This window comes from Lampetra fluviatilis, chromosome 7 (genome assembly GCF_964198595.1).
Source record: "Lampetra fluviatilis chromosome 7, kcLamFluv1.1, whole genome shotgun sequence".
In the NCBI taxonomy this organism is placed as follows: Eukaryota; Metazoa; Chordata; class Hyperoartia; order Petromyzontiformes; family Petromyzontidae; genus Lampetra; species Lampetra fluviatilis.
This window is the reverse complement of record NC_136281.1, coordinates 10,742,212-10,768,596: the sequence shown is the minus strand read 5'-3', so window position 1 is coordinate 10,768,596 and position 26,385 is coordinate 10,742,212. Positions and strand designations below refer to the sequence as shown.

The 26,385-nt window shown below is 45.1% G+C and overlaps 1 protein-coding gene across 4 annotated transcripts in view; it reads right to left on the bottom strand.

Annotated features, from left to right (window-relative positions):
* LOC144933559 (uncharacterized) overlaps positions 1–22,728 on the bottom strand; it is a 29,854-nt gene extending 7,126 nt beyond the window's left edge. The window contains exons 1-7 of one of the 4 annotated variants that reach the window (XM_078858476.1): positions 22,459–22,728; positions 20,991–21,106; positions 11,582–11,774; positions 5,209–5,386; positions 3,902–4,049; positions 3,149–3,725; positions 1,256–1,373 (exon numbers count right to left, since the gene is read on the bottom strand). In XM_078858476.1, the coding sequence (XP_078714602.1) occupies positions 1,256–1,373; positions 3,149–3,725; positions 3,902–4,049; positions 5,209–5,386; positions 11,582–11,774; positions 20,991–20,995 (1,219 nt within the window). In that variant the 5' untranslated portion in view covers positions 20,996–21,106; positions 22,459–22,728. Of the gene's footprint in view, positions 1–1,255; positions 1,374–3,148; positions 3,726–3,901; positions 4,050–5,154; positions 5,387–11,581; positions 11,775–20,990; positions 21,107–21,402; positions 21,610–22,447 lie in introns of those variants that run through there. The other 3 variants (XM_078858473.1, XM_078858475.1, XM_078858474.1) reach the window with 3 other exon arrangements.
* Between the last annotated feature and the right edge of the window lie 3,657 nt (positions 22,729–26,385).

The window sequence follows — 26,385 nt, the reverse complement described above, 5'->3', positions numbered from 1 at the left end:
GCACGTTTTTTAAAAATAATATTAGGCGCTAATCAATGCATCCGTGAAATTCCATCCTTGCAACCAACAAACGTGCATCGAATCGTGCATATGAGAATTACTTAATAATCGTAAAGACTATATACCAATTATTTTATAATGTTACACTGTAGACTTTTGGAAAGAGCAAAACTGTACAAACAAATTAGGGAAGAAATGACACCTACAAAAATGCATGGGAATGATGCGACAAAAAAAAATCGATTCTTGAATGGAATCACAACCCCCGAATAGTGACGATTCATCCAATCGCTTGGGGAGAGTGAATCATCGGTAGCCTTACAAAAACATTACTCAATCACGAATCGCACGACCGTTTGGAGAAAGTGTCTTGAGATGCTCGAGAAGTAAGTCTTTTACTTGCCAAAGAAAAGATGAGACGATGATCGCTATTGTAAATTACATGTGCAGAACATGGGGAGTCGTGGCGAAATTCATTTTTCTGAAGCCGCGTGCCCACTTCATGAAACAGTTGCCCATGGAAACAGTTTCATAAACACAAACACAACAGAAGAGCCTTTTGAAAGCGATCAGCTTTTCATCTCGCCATGGGTTAAATAGGACGGCGATAAAACAAAACAAAATAACCCAACAGAGCTGCACAAGAACATCAAGTCCCCCCTGTGGAAAGCGGTGCTTTCATGGTGCAACTCAAACATGTAAATGTGAACACAACTGCACAGGACTGCTCCCAATCACATCACAATATCCACATTACAAGTAATACGCACATACAGCCCAAGTGCTGCATTACAACACAGCTTCAATTGTCTAATTTGCAATGAAAAAGAACCAGTTCCTTGATGCATAATTCATTTATTTTGGGTTAGATCAGCATGGAGGCATATCACGATTTTAACCATAACCCTCCACCACCCGACAGAGGTGTTGCTATTATAATGATCTGATGTTTTTTGTGCCGTTGATGTGGACTGTGATGTGCATTTAGATTTTTCCTTTGCCCACACGTGGGGGTTTGAACTTTATGCCTTTTTGAGTGTCTAGAGGAGACCCCAACACGCAGGCGTAACGATGACGATAAGTGCTCAAGAATCTATTCCTGCATGCACAATTCGACGCACGGATCTCGGGCAGTACGAATTGACCGCAACAAGCGAAGAAATCAATCAATGGGGACATACCGACGAGTCACCTATCGGCACCGCACCTTGCCATGGGGGGGAAGGGGTGCTGGGGGGGGGGAAGGTTGGGTTACCGAGCGACGAGGCATCCGGCTGGAAGTCGCCGGCGTCGTCAGCAGAGCCCGGGTCCTGCTCGACCCCAGCGGGCAAATCCTCAACGCCCTCGAGGCCCTCGTCCTCCTCGTCCTCGTACTGTGGACAACACGCAGAGTTTCACACGTCTCCCCCTCCATCCCGTGTGCAATAACAATAAGCATAATGTAGAAGCTGGATTTTAGCGCACCGTATATAAACTTCTGATGCGAGTACACTTTGGATATTAGCACCACTGGCCTTGCTGCAAAGGAGTTTGCTCATGTCCAGATTGTACTGTAGTAATAATAATACATCTTCTTGTATTAGGGATTCATCTTCTTGGTTCTTTCGGTAAAGTCACGTGGAAGGGAAAAAAACATTCAAAAAGAAAGAAAGAAAAAAAAAACTTACTTATTTATTTTAATATGTTTTCTTTTTATTATTTTATTATTTCCCTTCTACGCGACTTTACCGAAAGAACCAAGAAGATGAATCCCTGCAGTCACGAAAGCTTTAAATCGAAATGTAACCATAATGATATTAGCGCACCGTATATAAACTTCTGATGCGAGTACACTTTGGATATTAGCACCACTGGCCTTGCTCCAAAGGAGTGTGCTCATGTCCAGATTGTACTGTAGTAATAATAATACATCTTCTTGTATTAGGGATTCATCTTATTGGTTCTTTCGGTAAAGTCACGTAGAAGGGAAATAATAAAATAATAAAAATACAAATTATAAAATAATATAAGAATTATTTAGAAATAATAAAAATAAAACATAATAAAATTATACAATAATTAGTTATTTTAGTATGTTATATTTTTCTTATTTTATTATTTCCCTTCTACGTGACTTTACCGAAAGAACCAAGAAGATGAATCCCTGCAGTCTCGAAAGCTTTAAATCGAAATGTAACCATAATGATATTAGCGCACCGTATATAAACTTCTGATACAAGTACACTTTGGATATTAGCACCACTGGCCTTGCTCCAAAGGAGTGTGCTCATGTCCAGATTGTACTGTAGTAAAAATAATAATACATCTCATTTATTCCCCAAGCTTAATCCCTCACCCAATACAGGAATAGCCACGTGACTACGCACAGCATTAACGAGAGGAATACTGGATGTGGTGGTGTGCTTGCTCAGAAATATTTTATGCGTCGCTGACCCGGAGGGACGTAAAATAAATTAAGCCCCATTATTCGTCACCATTTGCCAAATTACTTTTCCAAATGTCCTTACAAAAGAAGCCATCTTCAGCACCATTAAAGCAATGCTTTATTTGTTTCAATCGACCCACATCGAAAATAAGATTTCTGGCGTACAGACTTAAAGATAATCCAAATAAATGTAGAAACGTACAGATCATATGTGAGGTTGACTCTGGAATGACGGCTGGGTGAATATTACAATTTAGCAAACAAAACCAAACGGGGCTAGCACGAATAGCACCAATTACCGAGTCTGGTGCAGGACGGTAATTGCACATCAATTCAAACTGGCATTATGGAGCTGTGGCAAAGCTTTATGGAACTGTGGCAAAGCTTTAGGAGGGCACGCATGATGATAATCAGTGTCGAGTGCAGCAGGGTTGTGGTCATCCTCAGCACGACGACGCACGGCAAGTGCGCGCGCATGTATTGATAGAATCTGTGATGGGAAATGGGGGGGGTGGGGGGGAGTCACTCAAACTCAAGTACCTCTCCACATCGCTGTCATAAGCATCTTTTACTTTTCAGCTGCCCTGCATCGATCGGATTATAACTATGATGATAATAACCATCGTCTCAGGCAAGGTCAATCGCCTAAATGCATACGCAGCGCGCTCACAACCACCGTGCGTTGTAATCAAAGAGGGGGGAAGATGGGGCACGTGTGCTCACTGCCGCGTTCTCCTTCTGCTGGGCCTCCAGCCTCTCTTGCTCCAGCCTCTCGTGCTCCGCGTGCTCCAGGCGCTCCTTCTCCTGGCGCTCCCGCTCCTTCTCCGCCCGCTCCTGCTCCACGCGCTCCTCCTCGCGGCGCTCCCTCTCGCGGTGCTCGCGCTCCAGTCGCTCCAGCAGCTCACGGTCCGCGCGCTCCATCTCCTGACGCTCGCGCTCCTGCTTCTCCCTCTCCTGCCTCTCGCTCTCGAGCCGTTCCCGGTCCTGCCGCTCCCTCTCCAGGCGCTCCAGACGCTCCAGGTCCTGGCGCTCCCGCTCCAGGCGCTCCCTCTCCTGCCGCTCCAGCCGCTCGCGGTCCTGCCGATCCCGTTCTATGCGATCCAGCCGCTCGCGGTCCTGTCTCTCCCTCTCCACGCGCTCTCTTTCCAGGCGCTCCAGCCTCTCCCGGTCCTGTCGTTCCCTCTCGAGACGCTCGCACTCCAGGAGCTCCTGTCTCTCCTGCTCCTGCCTCTCGCGCTCCTGCTCCAGCTCCTTCTGACGTTGCCGCTCCGCCACCTGCATCTGCCGCTCCTGCATTTGCCTGCGAAGGCCGTGGACGAATAATAACGGTGCCAACAACTCCGTAAAGCCGAGTCGGGAAACGGTACTCAAAATGTCGTGAGAGGGGCCTGATAAACATAGTAACCTCATGCAGGAACAACTGATACAAACCCCGAATCTTATATTATTAAATTGAGATACGAACAGGGCTCTCACCTCCTCTGCATCTCCAGCTCCAGTGGGAGGGGTCCATTTGGGTGCTGCGGGTGCTGGGACTGCTGTGGGTGCGGTGGGTGCTGAGGATGGGGCGGATGCGATGGCTGATGCTGCGTGCGGGAATTCTGCCGCTGGAGCATGGGTCCAGCTGCAAGGCGCACGCACGCAGGCGCACGCAAGCACAGTGACCAGGAGTGTAAACACACGGCCAAAAAACGCACATCATCGGCAAGAGCTGCAGGTGGCAATGGGTGGCGAGTTGTTAATGGTGTGTTAAGCGACACAAAGTCCCTGCGAACACAAGTAGGGCAAATGGGAATATGACCACCGTGACAGGTTTGAGCACACACAAGCCTTTTTAACGCTTTTCAAATAAAGTTGAAAGTATTTTATGCATTGGCTCTTCCACCCATCCGTCTGTCTATAACACTTCAATACAAAGTTGTGTTACGATTAGGAACTCATCCTAGACAAAAGCTAAATTGATCAAAGGGTTACCCAAAACTTGAAACAAAACCAGCGGTAAAAAGGATTGACCTTGACATTTGCACCATAACGTCCCAAGGGAGTGCTTCCCCTCCCAACTCCTTTCACAATGACGTAATCGAATGTCAAGTGAATCTCAGGGTGTCCCGCAGTGTGACATTATTTTGTTGTTAAAGCAAATCAAACATCTTGCGAACACAAGCAAGTTTTGACAACGGCAAGTAAAATATATTAAACACCCATCTAATATATCACCACAGATTTGAAGTAGGCACAGCACCCATTAAGGGAAGGATAGTGAAAGGAGTAGTAACAAGTGGCGTGCCTCAACTTGTCGATATGTCAACCCTTAGCAGTTCAGCACAAGCTGTCGTCAGGGACACGTGCGATATCTGGTCTCATGCGCGTGTTGGTCTTGCGTGTGCGCAAGTCACGCGCGCGCGTTTCTTCGCGTTGCGAGTTCGTCACGAAAGCACGTTGGGTGTGCGGGTGCGCCAAATGCCACATGCACGTCAGTCACGCGTAACCGCCGCTCCCACACACACGCGTGTGCGTGCCGCGCAGAATAATCACCGTACAAAACGATATCGTGTGAACTAAGACGGTCACTGCATCGTGCACTTTCATTCTTTAGAAAGGATGTTTACGTTTAGTTTGTTGTCCTTACCCCGGACCTCCGATTTGCACGGATGGCTCCGTACGGTGCGAAAGAAGGTCAACATAGATACGTACAGGTTATCTGTGTGTGCGTGCGTGCGTGCGCGTACGCTGGTCGTGCGTGCGTGGCGGGACGTGGGTGTCCCCTCCGCGGCCGTCCTCACCAGGCTCCTGGGCATTCAGCACATCCAGCGCGTGCATCATGGCGCTGGCAAACACGTGCGCGTCCTCCTTGCTGCCGAAGTTCAGGCCATAGACCTGGCGCGCGTCGCGCCACTGGTGGAAAGTGGGCGTCGCCTGGTTGTACTTGAGGCCGCGGATTATTGCGCAGTTTATCACCACCTGCGTGCCGCGATCGCACATTCGCGAAGAGGTTCATTGGCGGAGGGGAGGGGAAAGAAAAACGCAGGTAAAAATTGAACGCAAGGCCGTAGTGACTATTTACACGCGAATGCAGCAGTTCATAGCCACCAGACAACTGGTGGTTGACAATTGGTACATTTGGTTGTCAGATCCGTTCCACCATCATGGAAGCAACCTCTGTGGTGTCTGGGTTCGCACACTTGATTTGCAATCCAGAGGTCGCCGGTTCAATTCCGGCCACTGGCGTGGCAGTTGAATGAATGGAGCAAGTTTCTGAAATCCCAGCCCCACAAGTGGCAGGTCGAGGGTGGTGGGGTAAAGTGTGGGTATGTCTACTTCTTCTCACATTTGATCAACGTGGAATAATATAGTTCACTTTAGTGGAAGCACTTCTGCAGGGCTGCACATTTACGTACCTTCTGCCTCCAACCTCGATTGCACTCCTCAATCTGGTTATGAGTCAGGTCTCAAAAAATATATCTCTTCCACGAAGCAGTTTTAAATTAATGATACTAATTTGTTTTTGATATAGCGCCCTCTATGCTGGGGCGTCTCAAAGCACTTTACATCTCATCTCAAACGTCTGGAAGGAGATCTCTAGCGGCAGCTGTCCCTGTGGGCACAACGTGATACAGCTCCTAGCCTAAAAATGGGCATTAGTCTGTCATCAGGGGGTGGCGATTGCTGTGTTATCCCAATTGCATAGTTTGCAAGTAATGTTAGAATTTACCATACTTGGACCCTGACCATAGCACAATAAGCTTACTCTTTCAAAATACTTCACAGGATCTTTAACATCCAATGTGAAGCAGACAGGGCATAGTATTTTTTAGAAATAAATCCTTAGTATTAATCAGGGCGGCTGCAGATGCAAACCGTTAACCTCTATAACGAGCCTTTTGCCCGTCCAAGGATGGGTGTATTGGAGCAAATCTGAAATTTGCAAGCGAAAAGCAGACCAAGACGTGATATTCATTACCTTAATTTGTGTGCAATTTGTAAGAGCGCGGTGACACAGACTTATTTCATTTTAAGGTTATAATCCCTTGTTCATCAGGACGTCCTTTTTACTTTGAGGTCTCAACAGCGTTACGGAGATCGCGTGACGCGAGGGTTCTGCCTCCTCCCCCCTCCTCCTGATGCCGACGAGGGGGGAGGAGACGCCTCGGCCCCCCATGTGGAGTGACGTCAGCCGATAATTATTATGAATGGGGGGGGGGCGTGTCCATTTGGAGAACGTCACCTTATGATTATTAATGAGGGGGCTGTTTGATGTGGAGTAACGTCACCTGCTCATGATTATTAATGGTGGGGGGGGGGGGGTCCATTTGAAGGACGTCACCTGCTCATGAATATTAATGAGGGGGGCTGTTCGATGTGGAGTGACGTCACTTGCACATTTATTATTAGTGGGGGGGGGGGAGTACTAAATATTGAGTGACGTCCCCCGCTCACGATTATTAATGAGGGGTGGGGGGGGGATGTCCATTTGAAGGACGTCACCTGCTCATGAATATTAATAAGTGGGGCTGGTCGATGTGGAGTGACGTCACGAGCGTTAAGGACAGACATTCCTGGGTGATTATAGTCGGTATAAGCGGCAATCGTGCTACCACTGGGTCGTGTCACCACCCCAAATAACCATGAAGCTCATGGCAAGAGAGCGTCTGGTCCATGGTTGCATGCCCTACGATCAATATTTGAGCGTATAATTACGCATGCTGTATAGGATGATTGTATGGTGCGCGCATTGGAGTGGTTCCTTGCGGAAAGCCATACTGCAAATGCAGCAATCACATGGCTCACACGCTTAAACCTGGACGTATAATATACGCACTGGACCTACGCTAACGACGATAAATTATTACAAATGTTATTATTGTTTGTGCTAAATGGGACAACTCTTCAAATCCATCCACCATGCAACAGTTTAAAATAATCAGCTCATTTATCTTTTAAAATATTTTTGATAATACAAATAATGTAAAAAGAAAAAATCGTGTACTTTCCATACATGTTATTAATGTTATAATTTTGAAACAAGGGGGAAAAAAAACACTGTGGGGGGTGAAAAAATGCACGTGAAATATTGATACAGTTTCACCAGAGTAATGCAGAGCCACACTTAAGAAGAGATACGGCGAATGCACCCGCGCATGATTTGTGAGCGAGCCGAGAACGTGACGTAAACCCACAGAGAAACTGGACACGGCATGGTCATAAAAGCATGCTCTTTCCAGTGCGACGCAGTGATAACTTCCAGGTTATAAATTTTAACAACTCAGACCTTACCCCAAGCCACACTTTAAATTATAAATACAAAGTGCTATTGTTGATATTTGTTAATTAGCAAATTGTTTGTACAAATGTTTATTTCATTATGAACACAAATTAATAAAAAACAAATCCCGGGAAGGAATGTTTGAGGGAAAAAAATTTCGCGACCAATAAATATTCATAACCAAGCTCTTCTTCATAGTTACCATAGGCAGTACTCCCAAACTGTGCACCCCCTCCCCCCCTCAGTGATTCAGGAAGGGCTTTCCACACAAAGCAACTATGCTGTTCTATACTGGGACTTTTAAAATGAACGGAGCAAGTTGGTGATTTGAAAAACCATCCCCTCACACCGAGGAAATGAATAGACTTGTATTAATCATGTACAGCCAGTGCTCAAACTGAAACGAAACCATCAACTCGGCAACTAACCCATCCAGCCCGGCTTTTCACAAGCGGCCCCCCCTGGGTGTGTGCATACATATATGTAATTCAGCTTGCTGAAAGACTTGTTTCTTTTTTAAATTGCAGAAACATTGTGTTTCATCGGCTTTTTTAGTAAGCGCAGCAGTGGCAAAAATCCAAGACCACTTGAAGAGAGCAGGGATGATATCGGCAATGGCTGTGGAAATGAAAGGCAGGGGGCCAAGTGGGGATTGTGAGACGGTGGGGGCAGACGCTGCCACATTCTGAGCGCCACGCAAAAGGCAGCACGGCCATGCAAATGTTTGAGGTGATAATTGATGATTTTCCCCATTCGAGTCGGGTCGCCCCTGTTAGGAGGCACGTCTGTTGCTCGGTGAGCCCAGTTTTCAAAGCTAAGCCAGCAGTTTCAAACGCCCACAGCAAGTCACTTCATGGGGCCTGCAGTGAATGATATATATTTAAAGAGGAAATTATTAGGTGCCGAAATACAGATGTCTGTGCAAAAGTGAAATGCTTAAATATTTGCAAAAACCTACGAATGTAACTTTGCCAAACTGCCTGTTAAACAGACCGTGGTTGTCCATTGCGGCTGCTTAGTTTTCTATTGTTTTTGTTGTCCTTTTTATCCAGACAAAACCAGCCACATGAGATGAACGAGAGCAGTTCACAGATGGAATCAATTTAGTTTAAGCTACTTGTAAAGAGGAAAAAGTAAGACAAAGAGGGCAAAAAGAATCGGGCTTTTTGGATCCAATAAAAAAATGAAATCCGTGCTGCATTCCCCCAAGGTTGGATTTAAGAGACGCAGCACCGAGTGGGAAACAGGAGCCACTCGGAGGCACACACACCTGGCACTGCAACATACTTCTGAGATTTAAATATTGAACAAAAGAAATCAGTGAGCGCAACAACAGCACTTTGCTCAAGGGCCCAACTACGCCGTTTCAAATCATGTGACATATGCCGTTTGACTAACAATCTACAGCCCTTTGTCAATTCACTGCTGAATAAAGGCCTCTCTATGCCATGTCATTTATAGCGGTTGTTTGACCATACTTCACCACACTGGTCAGTACAAGTTGGTGGAAGGGCGACACCAATTCAGATATCACTGGCCACTGAGCCCCGGCTGGGATCGGACGCTGGCCAGGTCACAGTTGAGAGCGCAGTGCGTCAACCATTGCACCAAGGCCCCAACCCTAAACAGCGTATGATATTTAGATTTACACAGATATGAAGGGCTGCTCCTTTCACTATTTAAAAAATGATATGCAATGCATCGTGCCTCACAGCTTTTACACGCCACTGTTCTACGAGCCAGTCCTCCGATCAACCACCTTGTTCCACTGAACAGAACGACATGCGAGGCAGATGTTCTAAGATAATTAAATAAACCCCACACACCGCTGGGGAATAATACGTGGGATGATGAAGAGCGACGGACTCGGCACACCGAGCGGTAGGGAGTATTTTAGGCTTTTTCACACAACAGAGGCGGTCACTGTACGACGCTTGTATTCCCACAGTGAGCGCAGGGTCAACACAGTCGCCATGACCACCAAATTTTGCACAAATTCAATGTGAGCAACCATAGGGACAAGCCCCATTTTGAAACACTTTTACAAATAACTGCTTTTAAAAACCCATAACAGTTCACGTTCCAAAAACCACGTCCGTCCTCGTTCTTTCCAGACTGGATCCCTTGGGCATAACACGAGAGCTTGCATGCACTGTGCTGCCTACACAGTAATCGAGTTCCTCCATTGCTAAAACCCTCAAGCTGATCTCCTACACGCAAGTGTATAACAAACACACACAAGAAAATAAAACCCCTCTTCTTGCATTGCCAGGGCCGCCCCCCCCCCCATCCCCACACCAACCCCCACCACAACATAAGCTTTGTCCGCGTGCCACGCTCATCCAAACACCTATGTTCCACTCTCTCCTGGGACCACCCCAGTTCCTTCACTCAAGGTCTGCAATGACCCAGAGGGCCCCCTGCTAAATCCCAGCCCTTCCTGCTCAAGAGTTTTCCAGATCATACAAACACCGTCTGACGAGTTCGTCATCATTTGCAGAAATTATTTATTGTCACCCTTAGGCAACACTCCCAAACTGCACCCCCCCCAACTCCTCTGTGATCAGGAGGGGCTTTCCATACGAAGCCCCCTACGCATAAGCCAGCAGTAGGTGATGACGACTATAATGAAAATTGTGAAACCGGAAAACTTGACTTAATGTTCTGCTGCTGTCTAAAGTGATACGTTGACAATTTTGACCCTTGGGATCTGAAACTAGGCTGCGTGCTTCATACGCATAAAATGGTGATGTCATTTGGCATACAAAAGTGTATTTTTTGTGTCTAGAAAACATCTTTTCCGTATTTTATTTCTCCACATTTCTCAACTCAAAGATTTGATGATAAGCTAGGGCCTTTGTAGTCCAAGTCAAAGTTTAGCCGAATCCGTTAGGTTTTCACACGTCTCTCTTGTGAAATAGATTATTATGTTATCGGGTTCTTATCTGGAAAAATTATGACACCGACTCACTGGGTCAAAGGTAGGACTGGAGTATCATCATGGGACTACATCTCTGACAGGGGTAGGACTGTAACAGGGATGTGTGTGTCTTTGGCTTGGTTATGAAGGCTGTCTGTAAAAAGGCTCTAGTCTTCATGGAGTCTAATCTGTGCATGTTAAGACAGCCTTTCGTTCACTGACATGGACATGTGGGGCAAGCGGCAACTCAACCCATACAAGGCCAATAGTGCCACAGTCTTGAGGCCCAAATCGTTCATTGGCCCTGGGAATGAAAACATGAGTCCGAGTTTGCATGAGTCTGACCGTTACAATGTTTTCTCTTATAACGTTCTAAATGCTGCGTTTTTATTTGTATCACCGGACCAAGTTTGCCGTTACGATGTATTCATTTCTCACCCAAATTTCCCTTGAAAAAGAAACTTTTAGTCCAAAGAGGCTCTTGGCTCGTAATGAAGGAATTGTATTAATGCATTTTGAGCCTGGAAAATGTGGACTATTGTGAGGTCCTCAATTAATCACTATAAAAAATACGGTACATTATTTTAAACCCAGCGATTAAGAAAAGTTATTTTTCAAGTAAGATTGGCAGAAAAATGGAAAGCTACTTCCATATAATAACTAAATCCACGTTGCACGATCCAACAAAATTCATGAAACCGCACCAATCACAAGTGGAGAGGCATCTAAAACTGGAAATCCATTCAAAATAAAGAATCTGTAGTAAACATCACAAATAATAAACAACTTTGAGAAAACGCACAGTTACACCGACACTTTGTCACTTCCCACCCTCCTCCGCAACACTCCACCCTTCCTCCTCCGCCACACTCCAGCACCCTTCCTCCGCCATGCTCCATCACCCTTCCTCCTCCGCCACGCTCCAACCTTCCCAGTCGCAGGGCATGTGCAATCGTGACATCACGCAACTCACCTGGTGGTCCTGGATTTTGCGTCCGACGACGCGGAAGGTGTTGTTGCCCGTGTGGTGGTAGATGTGCACACGGCTGAATCCCAGCGAGCCTCCCGACGGCACCCACTTCTTGTTGGTGTCGTCGTAGATCATGACGGAGGCACGGGCCTGGCAGATACTCTGCTCGCTGCTTGGGGGGGAATGGGCAGAACCGCTGGGGTTTGAAAGACAGGGACCCCCCGCACCCGTGTCAGCTTTTGGCACTTGGGACGACAAACGCAACTACCAATTCCGGCACGACGCCCCTCCCCCCCCCCATATCCACACTTAGGAGGTAAAACCAGCCCCGTAGGATTGTAGGGGGCTCTAGGATGAGCCACCCTTTGTCGAAGGTTCAGCAACTCTGATAAGCACGGTTGGCTACGTGCGGTACAAATTAAGCTTGACATACTTGCATACAACCGCTATTTTAAATTCCTGGAGTCAAGTAAAAATAAATGTTGTACAAAATTTAAAACACGTGGTAGTTTTTTTATCTTTCTTTGTCTATATTGGGGATAGAGCCAGAGCAGAATGCACGATAGACTGGAGCAGATCGTATCGTGTTATGCTTAGGGTTCAACATGTGTCAAGTTTGTGTAACTTGTGTTGCACTCCCACCCCCTAACTTGTTGTATGCCTCCCCATTTCAACTAAAAAGTCTACAGGCCTGGGTCAAACCACTAAACATACCATGCAATTTCACGTAGAGTACTTGTACAGTATTTAAATGGTCACAGTAAAATAAACGTGTACATGTACAGCTCTTTTGTCAATCCACTGCTGGATGAGGGCCTCCCCATGCCGTGTGGGTCGTGAGGATCATTTGGCCATACTTCACCATGTTGGGTCAGTGCGACTTGGTCAAGGCAGTGAGCACAGATGTGGGAACATAGATGTCAAGTACAGTATAACAACAGATGTATATGCACTGCCCTCTGCTGCCGACCACGTCGTAACTTAAATACGATTCCTTTGAGAAAAATCAGTGTTCCCATTATTCATGAATACTCATTATTCATTAATCATGAGAAGCATCACTGAAGCTTCAGATGATTTCCCCCGAAGGGTCCCAATAGGATATTTGACCCCATACAGCACAATACTTATGCCAACTAATACAAGAAAGAACTCCTATCACCCACAGCACTATTATCCATTGCTCATATTATCAGTGGAGGATATAGAGTCCACGAAAGCCTCATATCTTTGGCCCTAATTGTTACTATTATGCGCGATTTTACCTATAATGCATAGCAATCTTGCTTACCGATGCTCATGATCTTTTCATGGAAAACAGGAGATACGCGGCAATAACAAGAGATACGCGGCAAAGAAAGGGAAACAAACAGAGACAGAGAGTCACAGATACAGAGAGTCACAGATACAGAGAGTCACAGAGACAGACACACACAAAAAGGTGACAGAAATACACGAAGACGCCATTACTATTATCTGTGATTTTTTTTCACAGACAAGAGAAGTCGTCCGGCAAATTAATCTTATAAAAGTATCCTATTATCCGTGGGTTTTCCATAATTTAGAATTAACCACAATACTTGTGGTCAGAATGCAAACCAAAACCACACTCTTTGAAACTGATTGGTATTGTGGTTAATGCAGACATGATTCCTTGTAAAAGGTTTCAGTTTGGTGTTTTAAAATCTTAACACAGCTGTTTTGTTGCCAGAAAAAAGGGGAAATCCTATTCTCATATTTTGGTACTGGCAAAGGAGGTCCCATGATGTAGATGTTCCATAATTATTAGCCTGTGGATAGGAGGTGTAAACTTATGGATATCACCACGGATCAGTGTTCTCCTGTGCAAGCATAGGACGCCTCTGCACATGATGAATATTGATTGTGCTTCATTTGGAAATGGTCATAAATAGATGACCACTCCTCCCTCCAAGACCCATGGGTAGTCTCAGCTTCCACATTTATCACAATCGTTAGTACAGCGATACTTGTGTGCAGGTTACATGCGTTCGCAATTGTCTGCCCGAGGAGAGGTCAGAATGTTTAGATAATTAATCATTTAATACATAACAATCACACAGACCTAATACCAGACTTATTTTTCAGATTATGAATAAACATGACTAAATTTCGATTTAAAGCTTTCGTGACTGCAGGGATTCATCTTCTTGGTTCTTTCGGTAAAGTCACGTAGAAGGGAAGTAATAAAATAATAAAAATAAAACATAATAAAATAATTCTCACGACGTTTCGGCCACAACGCAAGCAGCCGTCCTCAGGTGAACGGCTGCTTGCGTTGTGGCCGAAACGTCGTGAGAATTATTTTATTATGTTTTATTTTTATTATTTTATTACTTCCCTTCTACGTGACTTTACCGAAAGAACCAAGAAGATGAAACATGACTAACTTATAAATAAATCCCAATATAAACTGAATCGGTACGTACTCTGAACATCCCTTTATAAACGTTGACAGGCCTCTCTATACATGCATTATTGCACATACGTACAAAATAAATTCATAAATAATTAACTACTCCCAAAATGAAAAATTGTTTGCAAGGGCTACAAATCGAAAGTTGTAAGTTATTTGAAGAATTTTCATTAACGATTTTCATTAATTAATCTATTAATACATGCCTGCATCTAATATTTATTCTGGTAGATACATAGTAATACATATTTTCCAGATTCTAATTCAAGTGTGTTATCAGAATCATTAAGTGTCAATTCATAACTCTCAGATGCAAGCAGCATGTCAAAAGAGATCAACACTGCTTATGGGATTCCCTTTATGTGACCTCTAACTCAGACGAGGATTGCTCCTGCACTCTCTCTCACGCGCATTGCGAGCGGGGTGTGCATCACGTGGCCGTAGCACTTCATTCATTTTTTTTTCTCCCAAAGATGAATTTTCTTTTAAAAAAATTAAGCAACAATTTTTATATTCTTGATTCTTTCGGTAAAGTCACGTAGAAGGGAAACGATAAAAGAATAAAAATATATAAGAATAAAAAACGTAGCAAGAACATTTTCTTGCTGTGTTTTTTTCACAGCTGATGATTGCTTGTGTTGCAGTCGAAACGTGATAATTTTGTTATATATTTTTATTATTTTATTGTTTCCCTTCTACGTGACTTTACCAAAAGAATCAAGAATATGAATCCCTTCAGTCACGAAAGCTTTAAAACTATTTCAATGTAATACTGTACTATTGTTTTTAAATGCAGTCATTGTTGATTTAAAGCTTTTGTGACTGCAGGGATTCATATTCTTGGTTCTTTCGGTAAAGTCACGTAGAAGGGAAATAATAAAAAAATATTAATATTGTTTTATACGTGACTTTACCGAAAGAACCAAGAATATGCAGTCATTGTGTCACGGATGAGACCAACAACTCACTAACAGTTGGGAACCTGATTGAATCACAGGCGGCTCAAACCCAGGATCTCAGATCGTCACGATGCTGGTGGTGCCAGCCCAAGTGCTCCGATCCTGAAGAAACCCAACCACCTCAGGGGTGTCCAGTTTGTCTGAGAGTATACTTTCACGCAAAATAATATATAGTATATACAGTATGATACACGAGAGAGATATGAAAGTGACAAGCGTTCTACTCAACGCGTTTTTCTTGCGCGTTTTAATGTTCAACTCGTGTAGCCTTCAGCAAGGGTTATTATTTATATTGCGTGCACGATTTCAAAACATTTGTTTTGCATTTACGCCGATACGGTTTATGAATATTAACGAACACAACAAGAATGCGTGCCTCCACGTTCCAAACTTTCGGGGGGTCTAATAGTACTGAAAAGTCACTGAAGGCAACACTTGTGGGAGCATATACCCCCCCAGATTGGAAGCCAAAACTTCTGGGAGTTTAAACTAAACTGTGTCTGCCAGACCGGCAATCCTTGATCCACAGAAAAATTTGTATGCATTGCTTTTTCCTCATTACTCCCACACTGGACATGTCCAAAACAAACACAAGTACGATTCACAGCCTTTCTTACAAATCGCTAAACGCTGTTCCGTGGTCACACATGGATGATGTGGGCGCTTTAAGAGATGTGCTTCTGGGTTATTTTGTTCCACACGCAGGCGAGAGGGAAGTTGATTGAAAATCATGGCATATTATGGTCAATGTCGTTTATTTATTTATTAAATATGAACCACTTTCCAACCCCAATCCCCATTGTCATTCATCACTCTACCCACATCAAACCTCAACGCTTACGATATTTACGGGATTACATTGACACTTTCGAACAACTTGGCGAGGACAAAGTGACGGGAGCAAATTTGGGGCAAACGCCTTCTACGTCAATTAACTGCACTGCGACACACCTCAAGCGAGCCGTCTGGAATGTGGTGGCCAACTCCTGTTACCAGACACCATATGTACAACATCTACCAAAGCCTAAGCAGCCAACTGAAAAGTCCATAACCATCAACTCCATCCCAACCCTGACCTCCCCCAAGGCATCGCAACTCAGGAAAAAAGCATTCCACAAGAAATAATATTGACACTAACTGCATGTCACAAGAGAAGGAAGGGCACTGCCAAACACAAAACAACTTTTAATGGTTTTGCCAACACGCTTAATAGTGTCCTGACAGATGCTCGACACTAAATTGTCAAGATAATAAATCATTAAATTAACAAATATATTAATCGCCAATGTCCTTACAACTCCAAGGGAGCAAACAGTACCGTGGCCACCTTTTTTATACAATTAATTCACAACCCCATGGCAAATTTTGCCACGGGGCATCACAGGGTTTTAAGAGGTCGCTGGGGCAGCTAAAATAGACGCGCCAAAGAACTGTCGTCAGCTGCTGTGGGGCAGAGATATTTTTACAGGGATGTGTCACATTTTCGCAGGGTTAGCTACCTAACCATGGTATGGTCACTGCAGCACATGCCACCGCCACCACCACCACACAAAAAAAGAAGCAATAAAAACCGTACCACGTCCTTGGCCCCATTTCATGAGGCCGTTCCCAAAAGTGTAAAGGTCCCTATGTCAATGGCCTGAGAGGCGAAGCTTCCTCAATATCCTTGTCCTGGATGAAGCAGCACTTTTCCTCCTCACTGGGTCCTTCCCACCAAAATGCACTCGTGCTTTTCAGGGTAATTAAACGTGCCCCACGATGTTCATGAAGAGGTCTTTCTTCTAACATTTGATAACAAAGCTGCATTTATTTCACAGTATACATGTTGCCGATGAGCTACATTAACCGGTCCAAAAATCAGTCCAGAGTTTACTAAACAAATACTGCCGCAATATTTTTTGGTTCTAAGACTGATACATCGATGCATTTAAAGTTTGCTTTACATCGTTTTTTTATGTGGTGGAACACACCGTCTCCTTATTACTTTATTACGACAGTATTGACTGGTGCGAGAATCATAGCTGTCAACTCCTTATCAGTGCCTACCTTATTACAGTCCAATTCAGACCTTATTGGTCACCCCGTGCCCTTACAAATCTCAATGTTCGTCCCACAAAGTCTCATCACAAAGGAGGAACACAAACAAATAGACAAAAACATTTGGCCGTATTGGAACGGCTGTACGCCCTATGGACCTGAAAACTCATTTTCCCTGTACAAGAATATGAGTAAAGACTATGGGTTGACAGGTATGGAGACTGGTTGAAGGTTCATGATTTTTTTTTTGAGCTTCTTAAACTGCAGTTGTACAATTTACCACAGAGCAACGTGTTCTTCGAAAAATGTGCTATATTTGGACACTGAAATGAGCAAATGCCTCAAGAATGCACAAGGCGATTGATTAAATTAGACCACCACTTGGGTCCACTCGGGTCCACCGGCTGGTCAAAAACTATGCCCCACTATCCCGATTTGTAAGCGGCTCGTTGCAATTGTGTGCCGTTTCCCTGCTGGCCATGGCTATATGTAGACATACAGTGGAGTATTTTTGTACTTGCCATTTTACTGTCCCTTTAGTGCCCTCTGCAATTGCACGCCTTTCATCTCTCCCTCCTGGGTAGGCCAACCTTCTTGTGTAAATAGTAAATACACACCGTGCATTGCAAGTGAGCACCCGTGGTGCTTGTGCTGGGCTCGCGAAAACATTGCCCGGGGTACCATCGCACACACACCTTGCTAATTGTTTAACTGGCTCAGATTTGCAGATGATTGCCAAGTCCAACCAACAAAGCAGTCCAAGTATTTTGCTACGGAATTGTCAATGGGTTTTATTTTTGCGCTTGTTTATTGCTGGAAAGGATCACCAAGTCTCACATTTTTCACGTGCGAGTCCTGCAAGGTTTTCGAAGTAGTGGGTGACGTTGCCATGTGCCAAGGCCATAATTATAATATAAATTGGGGGGGACACATCCACCCCCAATATTAAAATATTCTCAAAATGTCCCCCCCCCCAATATATTGCTATAAAATAGATTTCTGTTTGTATGATTGTTGTTATGGTTGTACTTTATTAACCCATAATCTCTGCCATTACATACAATGAAACAAGAAAAGATAAAACAGAGCAATGTAATACAATACACTATTAGACATTATTGTAAAAATAAATAAAAAGTCCACCCTATGTGCAAGTGAATTTTTTAAGATTTTAGGCAGGAAATTCGTTTTCAAATTTAGATTTTTTTTTCTGGGCGGGGGGACCCCCAAACCCCCTGGAAGATTTGCTCCCCCCCAATGTTGACTCCATGGCTACGGCCTTGCCATGTGCAATCCCAATTGAGTAATTTGCAGATGAATTTTCAACATTCTGATGTTTGGCTAAGACTAGTTAGTGTACTTTGGGGATTTTTGTTTCTGCTCTGGGAGGAAATCGGAGTGCCATAGAGGAGACCCACGCAGAACAGGGGGAGAACATACCAAGTCCAACACAGCAAGGCAGCTGTGTAGCGGAGGTCGCAAACGGGTTTTGATTCCTTACCCGTACCCGGCCGCACTAGGGTCGCAAACGGGTACCCGTACCCTACCCGTACGGGTAGGGTACAGGTATCTGGTACCTGATTGCGACCTCTGGGATGAAGCCATGTTGCAGGCGCGGGTGGGTTGATTCTAGGAACTTGAATTGTGAGAAGAGACAAGACGTTGGGAAATGAGTGACAAACAGTTACTCACCAGTGACTCACGGTCTACCCGTACCCGGCCGCACCAGGGTCGCAAACCGGTCGGGTACGGGTAGCCGGGTATCGGGTACCCGGTTGCGACCTCTGCTGTGTAAAGGAATCTAACCCAAGCCCCTTCCTCCACCCACAATCATTTTGTCCCTTGTTGACTTGCAGTGCAGCACTTCAATTAAATGTACGGTCACAAAATGGGTTACGTGGCCATACCTTACTACTCTGATCAGTACAGTAAAATGTCTTAATCGTACGCAGTATTCCGTATTGTAACTCTGTGCTGTGAAGCCATTTGAAATGTCCACATTTAATAATTCGTAAACGTGCTTGTATCGAATTGGATTTACAGTGTCCATGCTTACAGTACATGCAAGCTCCATGCTGCAGTGAAGCCGCACTGTATAATGAACACACATGGGGGAATCTTTAATCCACAAACACAAAACGCACGTACTGCTCACCACCCATCAACACAGTACACCAAGCGTGTGTCCGGCACGTGCGTATTCAGTGATGCCACTACAGCACACACTTTATATACTGCACACTAACAGTGTATACTGGCCATTAGTATATAGCGATATATAATGTCCTATTCACATGCAAACAATGCGTCTATGCGTGTATGTATGCAGCACATGGCATGTTACATACACATCGTTGACAGATTCACGTGGTCGAAATGCATTAATGTTTCTACGCTTTTCCTATTTACTGCACCGTATTAACGTAGTCTATACGTCGACGGTACTCTGCCGTGTTATGCAACAAATACATCTGCGTTTGTCAATGCAGAATTGTGCTTCCAGGACGTATTTGTTTTTTGGAGGAGGGACAGGTCTCGATAATATGAATACGTGAAGAACCCCTGGGCTCCACTTGCACATGTGCACACACACATAGGAAGGAGCATGCACCCAAGTATGTCGTATTCAAGCACACCACAGAGTTCGTGCACACAAGCAGTGTGTGGGTGTGTGGCGGTAATGTGATATTATACTACGCGTGCACACCTACAGGAAATCGTGTGTGCACTGGGTATGCACTATGCAGATGCATCCCGTATCATGCAGTGAAGGTGGCTATGAAATGCACTGTTCACGATATTTTATGCACAGCAATTGCGTATCCATTCACGAACATGTGCATATTAAGTAAACACAGTAGGCATGTATTTGTGGATGTACATGTCTATATAGAAACGTGTCCATGTAGCCCAGTATGTGTCTGTAGAACAGGGGTGTGTGTGTACACGTGCAGTACATGCACTGTGTGCTTAGAGTGTCCCGGGTCCGGAATGCATCAATCCGTAACGATTCGTGTATATTAATGCAGAATTAACTGTTCTAGGCAAGCACGTATCATCCATTGTACCTACATGTGTTACGCATGTCACATCATCACATGTGTGTCGATGGTAAGTGGCTATGTATATAGACAAGGCACACGTGTACACGGCGCATTCTGAATGTTCAGCATCTGTAGAGAGTCACGCAGAAGCGTGCAACGACGAGCCCATGGTCCGTGTGTGTGTCAATGTACATGTAACGTGTCCCTGCGTGTATTATGTTGTGTGTTGCATGTTGTATGTTGCATGTTGTATGTTGTATGTGGTATGTTGTATGTTGCGTGTGGTATGTTGTATGTTGTATGTGGTATGTTATATGTTGCATGTGGTATGTTGTATGTGGTATGTGGTATGTTGTATGTTGCACGTAGCATGTTGTATGTTGCATGTGGTATGTTGTATGTGGTATGTTGCATGTTGTATGTTGCACGTAGCATGTTGTATGTTGCATGTGGTATGTTGTATGTGGTATGTAGCATGTTGTATGTGGTATGTTGCATGTGGTATGTTGCATGTGGTATGTTGCATGTGGTATGTTGCATGTTGTATATAGCATGTTGTATATAGCATGTTGTATGTGGTATGCTGCGTGTTGTATGTTGCATGTTGTATGTTGCGTGTTGTATGTTGCATGTTGTATATAGCATGTTGCATGTGGTATGTTGCATGTGGTATGTTGCGTGTTGTATGTTGCATGTTGTATATAGCATGTTGTATATAGCATGTTGTATGTGGTATGCTGCGTGTTGTATGTTGCATGTTGTATGTTGCGTGTTGTATGTTGCATGTTGTATATAGCATGTTGCATGTGGTATGTTGCATGTGGTATGTTGCATGTGGTATGTTGCATGTTGTATATAGCATGTTGTATGTGGTATGCTGCGTGTTGTATGTTGCATGTGGAGTGTTTGTGGGCGAATGTCCCGGGTCTGGACCGCACCTCATGGCTGCTGCTGCTGCTCGCCTCCTCCGCTCTTCTTGCTCGGGACACCGGCTCGGATTTGACCGCAAATTATTCTTTTTCTTTCCTTCTTAAATCACAGAGTAATCCACGATCTAGCGAAGGGACGGGGGGATTGGGGATTGGGAAGAGAGGGGATTGGAGATGATGATGATGAGGTTGGACGAGGTCCGTGGTGGTGATGTTGGTGGTCGTGGCTTTTACAATGGCAGACGCACGTTTTTTAGTAACACGTTCACATATCTACTACGTTTCTTACAACAATAAAAAGACGGATTTGACAACAGGGAGAGAGGATGAAACGCGCACACGCCTCGTGTAGAAGCAGCAGCAGCAGCAGCGGCCGCAGCAATCGCACGAACAAAAAATTATTCCGAAACAAACGATTCACATTTACGGGATGAGAAGAAGCGATTGCGAATCCAACTGAATGAAGAGAATAAGGCAGCGGGCACGAGAAACGAGGACCCCACACTTAGTGAGATGGACAGAGGGAGACGGGACACGACACAGAGATGACACGAGAGAGAATCCCGGGGAGGGGAGAGGGCAGAGATGGGGAGATAGAGGCGAGGGTGGTGGGTAGTGGTCGTGGTGATGAATGAGTGGTGGTGGTTGGTGGGGAGTAGTGGTGAGTGGTTGGTAGTGGTGGGTGGTGTTGAGTGATGAGTGGTGTTGAGTGATGAGTGGTGGTGAGTGTGGGTGGTGAGTGGTGTGGGTGGTGGTTGGTGTGAGTGGTGAGTGGTGTGAGTGGTGTGGGTGGTGGATGGTGGTGGTGGATGAGTGGTGGTGGTGCGGTTGGTGGTGGTGCGGTTGGTGGTGGTGGTGAGTAGTGGTGGTGGTGAGTGGTGGGTGGTGGTGAGTGGTGGGTGGTGGTGAGTGGTGGTTGGTGTGGGTGGTGGTGAGTGGTGGTGGGTGGTGCGGGTGGTGCGGGTGATGGTGAGTGGTGGTTGGTGTGGGTGGTGGTGAGTGGTGGTGGGTGGTGCGGGTGGTGGTGAGTGGTGTGGGTGGTGGTGGTGGGTGAGTGGTGGTGGTTGGTGTGTGTGGTGAGTGGGGTGGGTGGTGGTGAGTGGTGGGTGATGGTGGTGGTGAGTGTGGTGGTGTGGGTGGTGGTGAGTGGTGGTTGGTGGTGGTGAGTAGTGGTGAGTGTGGGTGGTGGTGGTGAGTGGTGGGTGGTGGTGAGTGGTGGTGAGTAGTGGTGGTGGGTGGTGGTGAGTAGTGGTGGTTGGTGGTGGTGAGTAGTGGTGGTTGGTGGTGGTGAGTAGTGGTGGTGGTGGGTGGTGTGGGTGGTGGTGAGTGGTTGTGGGTGGTGGTGAGTGGTGGTGGGTGATGGTGGTGAGGGTGGGTGGTGGTGGTGAGTGTGGGTGGTGGTGAGTGGTGGGTGGTGGTGAGTAGTGGTGGTGGTGTTGGCGGCTGACTCCTCGGTCCGCCTATACCGCTCGCTCACCCGTCTCGCTGTATCACGCAGAGACGCGAGAGAGACAGAGAGGCAGAGAGAGAGAGGGAAGGAGGCGATGTCTTCTCTTCTCTGTCCCCCTCCCTGGCCGACGAACAGACGCTGCGGCGGTGTTCGGATGGTGATGGTGGTGCTGGCGGTGCGGTAATGCCAGTGATGGAGACGCGCATCCCGTTACATCTTCTTCATCACCACCACCATCATCCCCACCACCGCCATCATCGCCATCTGCAGTTGTAACGGCCTCCAGACGCCTTAAATAGCTTCCGGTGCTGGAGGGTGGTGCACCCCCCCCCCCCCACGGGGAGACTATAGACTGGGTCTACATAGACTACAGACTGGGTCTACATAGACTACAGACTGGGTCTACATAGACTATAGACTGGGTCTACATAGACTACAGACTGGGTCTACATAGACTATAGACTGGGTCTACATAGACTATAGACTGGGTCTACATAGACTACAGACTGGGTCTACATAGACTATAGACTGGGTCTACATAGACTATAGACTGGGTCTACATAGACTACAGACTGGGTCTACATAGACTATAGACTGGGTCTACATAGACTACAGACTGGGTCTACATAGACTATAGACTGGGTCTACATAGACTACAGACTGGGTCTACATAGACTATAGACTGGGTCTACATAGACTACAGACTGGGTCTACATAGACTACAGACTGGGTCTACATAGACTATAGACTGGGTCTACATAGACTATAGACTGGGTCTACATAGACTACAGACTGGGTCTACATAGACTATAGACTGGGTCTACATAGACTATAGACTGGGTCTACATAGACTATAGACTGGGTCTACATAGACTATAGACTGGGTCTACATAGACTACAGACTGGGTCTACATAGACTATAGACTGGGTCTACATAGACTATAGACTGGGTCTACATAGACTACAGACTGGGTCTACATAGACTATAGACTGGGTCTACATAGACTACAGACTGGGTCTACATAGACTATAGACTGGGTCTACATAGACTACAGACTGGGTCTACATAGACTATAGACTGGGTCTACATAGACTACAGACTGGGTCTACATAGACTATAGACTGGGTCTACATAGACTACAGGCTGGGTCTACATAGACTACAGGCTGGGTCTACATAGACTACAGACTGGGTCTACATAGACTACAGGCTGGGTCTACATAGACTACAGACTGGGTCTACATATACTACAGACTGGGTCTACTTAGACTACAGACTGGGTCTACATAGACTACAGGCTGGGTCTACATAGACTACAGACTGGGTCTACATAGACTACAGACTGGGTCTACATAGACTACAGACTGGGTCTACATAGACCACAGACTGGGTCTACATAGACCACAGGCTGGGTCTACATAGACTACAGACTGGGTCTACATAGACTACAGACTGGGTCTACATAGACTACAGACTGGGTCTACATAGACTACAGACTGGGTCTACTTAGACTACATGCTGGGTCTACATAGACTACAGGCTGGGTCTACATAGACTACAGACTGGGTCTACATAGACTACAGACTGGGTCTACATAGACTACAGACTGGGTCTACATAGACTACAGACTGGGTCTACATAGACCACAGACTGGGTCTACATAGACCACAGACTGGGTCTACATAGACTACAGACTGGGTCTACATAGACCACAGACTGGGTCTACATAGACTACAGACTGGGTCTACATAGACTACAGACTGGGTCTACATAGACTACAGACTGGGTCTACATAGACTATAGACTGGGTCTACATAGACTACAGACTGGGTTTACATAGACTACAGGCTGGGTCTACATAGACTACAGACTGGGTCTACATAGACTACATACTTGGTCTACATAGACTACAGACTGGGTCTACATAGACTATAGACTGGGTCTACATAGACTATAGACTGGGTCTACATAGACTACAGACTGGGTCTACATAGACTACAGACTGGGTCTACATAGACTACAGACTGGGTCTACATAGACTACAGACTGGGTCTACATAGACTACAGACTGGGTCTACATACACTACAGACTGGGTGTACAAAGACTATAGACTGGGTCCACATAGACTACAGACTGGTCTACATAGACTACAGACTGGGTCTACATAGACTACAGATTGGGTCTACATAGACTACAGACTGGTCTACATAGACTACAGACTGGGTCTACATAGACTACAGACTGGGTCTACATAGACTACAGACTGGTCTACATAGACTACAGACTGGGTCTACATAGACTACAGGCTGGGTCTACATAGACTACAGGCTGGGTCTACATAGACTACAGGATGGGTCTACATAGACTACAGACTGGGTCTACATAGACTACAGACTGGGTCTACATAGACTACAGGCTGGGTCTACATATACCACAGACTGGGTCTACATAGACTACAGACTGGGTCTACATAGACCACAGACTGGGTCTGCATAGACTACAGGCTGGGTCTACATAGACTACAGACTGGGTCTACATAGACTACAGACTGAGTCTACATAGACTACAGACTGGTCTACATAGACTACAGACTGGGTCTACATAGACTACAGACTGGTCTACATAGACTACAGACTGGGTCTACATAGACTACAGACTGGGTCTACATAGACATTTTGGATCTCCAAAAATGTGGCTTTGGGGCAATTTTTTTAAAATGTACTTTTTGTGCGTGAACCTGCACCAGATGCACGTTTGTATTTGGTGGCTCCCAAAGCTGCTAAATCCTCAACTGTATATTTTAAAGCCAACTTTTTACAGTTGCCTTTAAAATGCACCCCAAATTTTGGAAGGAAAAAATGTTGAACGTGTTTGAGCGTAGTTTCTCTTAAGTAAAAATCTGGATTGAAAATTACCAGAATATGCATTTTCAATGAGATTGTTAGATCCTTTCTTTAGGGATGTCACACTAAAGCCATATCCAGTAAAGAGTAGAACATACGTACTATTATATAGCCATAAACAGATGTATACAAATCTACACTACAGTCTAAATACATACAGATAATAGGTATAAATACTGTAGGCTACACAATACTGCATATGATTTCAAAGTCAACGTGTCTTCCTGCTCACGTTAATAATGGACAGTGCTCATATCTGCCCCACGGATGGAAATTCCACATTTATATGGTGGCGCCAGTCTTCCCATAGAACAACCACTGATTTCCCATTGGCCCCTGAAGGGTGATAGGCCGAATTTAACTGCACCAAATACATTATACAATACAATGTACATCGTATAAACCATTGACTATACAAACTAGATTCGAAGCTTTCGTGACTGCAGGAATTACTCTTTGGTTCTCTCGGTAAAGTCACGTAGAAAATAACATCAAATAATAATAGAATGTATTCTATTATTATTTGACTATTATTTTATTTTAATAGAATGTATTCTATTATATCTTATTTTCAACGTGACTTTACCGAAAGAACCAAAGAGTCATTGACTATACAGTATATTTCAGTCTAGAAGAGGCACAAATATACTACAGACGAAACTTATAATTCAATACATCGTAAGTTAAGCCCCTTTGTCAATATACTGCTGGATGGTGGCCACCCCACGCCGTGTGGGTGATGCAGCATGTTTCACCAGACTTCACGCTTAGTGCGAATTGGTGAATACCGCACTTGTCATTTGTGCATACAATACAGAATAATTGCCCGCCAATAACAATATCCGTGGCAATTGGTATCTGCAGTACGTACTTTCTAAACATGCCTTGGGACTCCTCTACGTTGCCTCATCTAAGTTAGTATCAAAAGAGTGTTGATTGATGTCAACATTATCACTGGGTAGGCAAAAGCAGCCGTGTCATGGCCACAGATGGCTTGATCAATGAAGGTCACATTCAAGATTAACTTGGGTGCTTGTTTGTATACAGTGC